At 42.4% G+C, this 5,540-nt stretch overlaps 1 protein-coding gene across 1 annotated transcript; it reads left to right on the forward strand.

Annotated features, from left to right (window-relative positions):
* The first annotated feature begins 3,941 nt into the window (after positions 1-3,941).
* On the forward strand, positions 3,942-5,162 carry LOC107469503 (uncharacterized). The gene has a single exon (XM_016088872.1). It carries the CDS (start codon positions 3,942-3,944, stop codon positions 5,160-5,162), a length of 1,221 nt encoding a protein of 406 aa, XP_015944358.1.
* The last annotated feature ends 378 nt before the right edge of the window (positions 5,163-5,540 follow it).

Consider the following 5,540-nt stretch of genomic DNA (forward strand, 5'->3'; position numbering starts at 1 on the left):
TATAATATTTGAAAAATTAATTTGACTGATAAAAATTTTTTAAGAACAAATTTAAAAAATAACGACTCATTTTTTAGAGACTAATTTTACTATTAATCTGATAAAAGATAGAAAAACAAATTAAACCAAAACTAAAAGACATAATCCATTATTATCTCTAGCAGTGTCATTAATAATAAAATAGGTTAACACCATTTTATTCTTGGTAGTTTTTAGATGATCTGTTGATAATATCTGTTACACTTTATTTTTTGTTTTGGAAGATTTTTTTATTCTTTTTCAATCAAATGTTTTAAATAATGACAAAGAAACCAATCAGTCATTTCTTGAGTTCATCTATTTTACATGGTAATTTTATCCAACTCTTAAACGGTTGTTTGATTATATCTGAAACAGTAAAAAATCTACTAGAGGCACTCAACTAGACACATTATAACTAGACACATTATACCTGTCAAGAACACTCACAACAAAAAACAGGTGATATAAATTTTCAACATCATTTTTATATAATACACAAATATTATTACTTTATTCAATAACATTTAATCTATACAATCTTTTCATAGTATTTATTCTGTCAACTAAGAAAAGCTAAGTAAAAAATTTAATCCTTGGTGACGCTAGGGGTGTATGTGGATCGGATCGGATCGGATATAGCCGAAAATTCGATTCGATCCGCACAATTCCCATCGAATCGGATCGGATATTATATCCGCGATTTTTAGTGTTGGATCCGATCCGATCCAATTCGCAAATGTGTGGATCGGATCGTATCAAGTATCGGATATATCCGCATAATTGAACCTTCTCTTTTTAATCATATTTCTATGTAAAAAATTTAATAAAAATATTTCTTTCATATTTTTAAACTTATTTATTCCTAAAGTATTTTTAATCAAACTTTTCTTAAATTACAAAGATAAAATAATACAATATATGAATAATAATTACTAACTAAAACATACAAACAAGTAAATATAATACCAAACATATATATATATATATATATATTCAATTATTATTGTGCGGATCTGCGGATCCGCGGATCGTATATGCGGATGTAGAGCAGATATCCGCAATCCGATCCGTAAAGGATGCGGATCAGATCCTATCTGATCCGAGCAATATACCAATCGGATCGTATCTGCATTTTTTGGATCAGATGCGGATATTTACTATGGATCTGCGTATATGATCCGATCTATGAACACCCCTAGGTGACGCCAGTCCTTTTCATATAACTTTAGTGGGTGTGTCTTTAATAAGTTCAAGTCTTTTGAACTTTTCTTATGTGCACAATGAATACTTTATAAATATGATCCATATAGGGGTTTAATAATAATAATAATTATAGTATCGGAGGGACTTTTCCAAATGAGAGAGCGCGAGAGAGAGCGAGAGAGAGCGTGGGTGGGAAACATGGGAGGGAACAGGGCTAGGGAACATGGTAAGGATCCAAGGGTTTGGAACCGAGAAGAGTATCGGCGGCTGGAGCATGAATCTTTCTCCATTTTTGTGAGTAATCTACCTAAAGACACATCGAAGAAAGAATTGTTCCAATTATTCAACTGGACGGGACGCATCAATGATATATATTTATCCCGGAAACATAAACAGGGGACCATATACATGTTTGCCTTTATTCGATACACAACCAAAGGAGGGGCGTTGAAAGCTATTGCAGATATGAATCGACTGAGGCTGAGAGGAAAAGTGGTATTTGTGGGAGAAGCTAAGTACAGAAGAATGTCAGGGGCAACGAACATTACCGGACGGCATGGAGATACTGTCACACAAAAACCCAATACTCGAGAACCACGTATGGAAGCAGTGCAACATGATCCGGTGTCATCTGGACATGAACTAAGACTCAAGGAGGTTGTAAAGGACCCGCATGGAAAAGGATGGACAAAGAAGGTTGAGATAGCGGTGGCCACAGAAAATTTGGAATGGCTGCAACGAAGTCTTGTAGGAGGCAGGACGAAGGCTATTAATTTTGGTTCTTTGAAGGAATTGGTTGCAAAGAATATCCCAAACGCCGTACAGGTTCGGAAAATGGGAGCATACAAAGCGATTTTAACATTTGATAGCGTCATACATGCTGAGGAAACATACACGTTTAATATGAATAGTCTTTTACAGTTGTTCCACAGTGTATGGAGGTGGGAGGAATCGGACCATAGTGAAACCCGTAGAGTATGGCTGGAATGTTACGGGGTTCCACTGCATGTATGGTCAGTCAACACGTTCAAAACAATCGGGGGCCAATGGGGTGAAGTGGTTGGATGTAATCGGGAGACAGAATTATTTAATTCTTTCACGGTAGGACGTGTGCAGATTGATACTTGTGTAATCGATGTTATTCAAGAATGGATCCATATTACAATTGGCTCAGAAGGTTTTGATATTCTGGTGAAGGAAGTTGGTCATGAGACGTGTAATCTACAATGCATAGGAAACAGTAGAGATGAAGAAAAGGGAGTAGCATGGAATCACGACACCACTAAGATTTCAGAGCTGGTCATAAGGCAGAGGCAAGGGACGAATTCTTTGCAAGGAGGAAGCCAGGACGAAGCGGTGGTGATAAAGGTAGCACGGGAGGAGGAAGAAGACAGGGGCAGAGTCGTAATTTCAGAGGCAATTTTGAATGAGTGGATTAATGGGAGTAATTATCTAAAGCGCGGAGAATCCGTACCAAATCAATCAGTTAGCAACGAGAATCAAGGAATGCATGATTTGAGAGGAGAGAACGTTATAAGCTATGAGGTAAATTCTGAAAAAACTTTGACATGTGAGGCAATTGGGCTGGGCAGGGGGTCCATTACCGAGAAACAAAAAAATGTTGGCCAAAACAAACATTGGGCCCCAGGTAACCAGCAGATGGAGGATGGAAAGGGAGCACGATTAGGCCTAAAACCAAGAGGTCCTGAGGAGATAGCCATAAGGCCCATCCTGATGGAACCGGGTAGGGCGCTGATGCAACCGAGTCGGGTACCAAGCCATCTTTCTGGGCGCGGGTCTGGTGGAAGGAAGGAGCGTGGATCGGAAGGCGCAGTCCTGGTCCAAGGAGAGAACGACATGCACGATCGGGGCAGCCACAGCGGGACTTGGCCGGTTGTTGACCCACATCGCCGGCTGACTCGCGGAGGAGAGGAAGAACCCAGAACTGGTGGAGGAGAGAACGACGGATTCGATCGGGACAACCACATTGTTGACCCACACCGCCGGCTGACTCGCGGAGGAGAGGAAGTACCCAGAACTGGTGAAGACGAGAACGACGTGCACGATCGGGACAGCCACAGCGGAACTCGGCCGATTGTTGACCCACACCGCCGGCTGACTCACGGAGGGGAGAAAGAGCCCAGAACCGCTGAAGAGGAGGCTTGGGACGACGCTGGGATGCAGGGCGGAGGAGAGATTGCAGCGAACAGGGATGCGGTTGGCGGCGTTAACATAGCGGAGCAGCAGCGGGTGGAAGTGCCGGGTAATGGAGGGGAAGTTGTGTTCCTTGAGGATAGAGGTGTGACATTGAACGATGGTTACAAGGACCAGTACCCGGTTCAACATGAAAGAAGGGTGGTGGGCAGCCATGGTCATGATGACAATGTGGAGGATGAAGCTGGGGACGAAGAAACCGAAGTTGAAGCGAAAAATAACGGTAGCCAGAGTTCAATATTGAAGGAACAATTACTTGAGAACGACAGGACCTGGGAGCTGGCCAGGGAGTCGGGTGCTATGCTATACAATGAGGAGGACGATATCATGGCGATTCTCCAAGCACAGAATGAAGAAATAGCACGAAAACGGAAGGTGATTAAGCAAAAGGAGAAAATGAGACGATGCAGGCCCAAACATAAAAACCAGGTGTGTAAGAGAATATTTTAATGATTATTAGTGCATGGAATGTTAGGGGGCTAAGGGGGGAAGGAAAGTTTAGAATGGTGAAGGATTTGAAGAAAAAATATAGTTTGAATCTATTAGGATTGATTGAGACTAAACGCCAGGTTGTGACAAAATTTGATGTTACACGAATTTGGGGGCATGATGGTTCAGGTTGGGAATTTGTAGGCTCGGATGGTGCTTCTGGTGGATTGTTGGTAATATGGGATGAATGTGTTTTTAACATGAATAATTGCTATAAGGGGGAGAGATGGTTGTGTGTTGAAGGAGTAATGTTGAAGAATAGTTTCAATTGCGCTTTTGTCTTGGTATATGGTGCACATGGTAGGGATGAGAAGACTCATGTTTGGGAAGAACTGAGCTATATAGCCGGACTTTGTCAGGTCCCTTGTTGTTTTTTGGGGGACTTTAATGAAATTTTACAGGTGGAGGAAAGGAAAGATGCAACTAGCTTACCGAGGTCTACGGAGGAATTCAAAGTTTGGGTACAAGATATGCACTTAGTGGATTTACCGCTCACTGATCGTAAGTTTACATGGTTTCGAGGACGATCTTGCAGTCGTATAGATAGAGTTCTGGTAAATGTGGAGTGGTTAGAAGAGTTCCCAGAGACTCGGCTACGAGGTGGACCTAGGGGGTTGTCAGACCATTGCCCTATAATAGTGGAGGACAAAAAGATGAGGGGTGGGCCAAGGCCGTTCCAGAGCCTTGATTCGTGGTTTACACATGACGGGTTCCTTAGTATGGTCAAGGAGGAGTGGAGAGGATTGGGGGACGTACAGTTCACAGATAAACTAAAGGCGCTGACAATTCCGTTAGGAAGGTGGCATAAGGCTAACTTTAGTGAGATGGATAACAAAATTACAAGATTTGAGGGAGAAATCAAGAAGGTGGACGATCTGGTGAGCAATGGAGTGTATGATGAAATGATGGAGGCTAGAAGAAAGGCGTTGGTTACTTGTTGTGAGAGATGGTATGTAAGGAAGGAAGTACATTGGAAACAGATGTCTCGGTCCCGGCATGCGAAGGAGATGGACAAAAATACTAGGTACTTCCACAATATAGCTTCAGCAAGGAGGCGGAATAACAGGATTGATGTACTGGTAGTAAATGGCAGACAAGTCAGGAATCAAGCGAGAATCAAGATAGCTATCAGAGACTTCTACAAGAATTTATATCATCAAGAAGCTTCTCCTTTAATGGGGTTCAGAGATGGCTTGGTAAGCAAGATAGAGGACGAAGATGCTATGAATTTATAAAGGATGCCGTCTGCAGACGAGATCAGAGAGGCTGTGTGGGATTGCGAGTCATCCAAAGCGCCGGGGTGTGATGGTTACAACATGAATTTCATCAAGAGGTGCTGGGGTGAGATTGGGGCTGAATTCACGGCAGCAGTGATGGGATTCTTTCAAACTTGCAGCTTACCAGTGGATACCAACATCACATGGGTGGCCCTAGCACCAAAGTTTGTAGGTGCGAAGGAGATCAAAGATCTACGACCCATTAGTATGGTGGGATGTGTTTATAAGGTTATCTCGAAGGTGCTAGTTAGAAGGATGAGGGCAGTGATGCCGGGGTTAGTAGGGGAGACTCAGAGTGCGTTTGTTAAGGGAAGGAAAATACATGATGGAGCACTT

The sequence above is a fragment of the Arachis duranensis genome, chromosome 10, assembly GCF_000817695.3.
Source record: "Arachis duranensis cultivar V14167 chromosome 10, aradu.V14167.gnm2.J7QH, whole genome shotgun sequence".
In the NCBI taxonomy this organism is placed as follows: Eukaryota; Viridiplantae; Streptophyta; class Magnoliopsida; order Fabales; family Fabaceae; genus Arachis; species Arachis duranensis.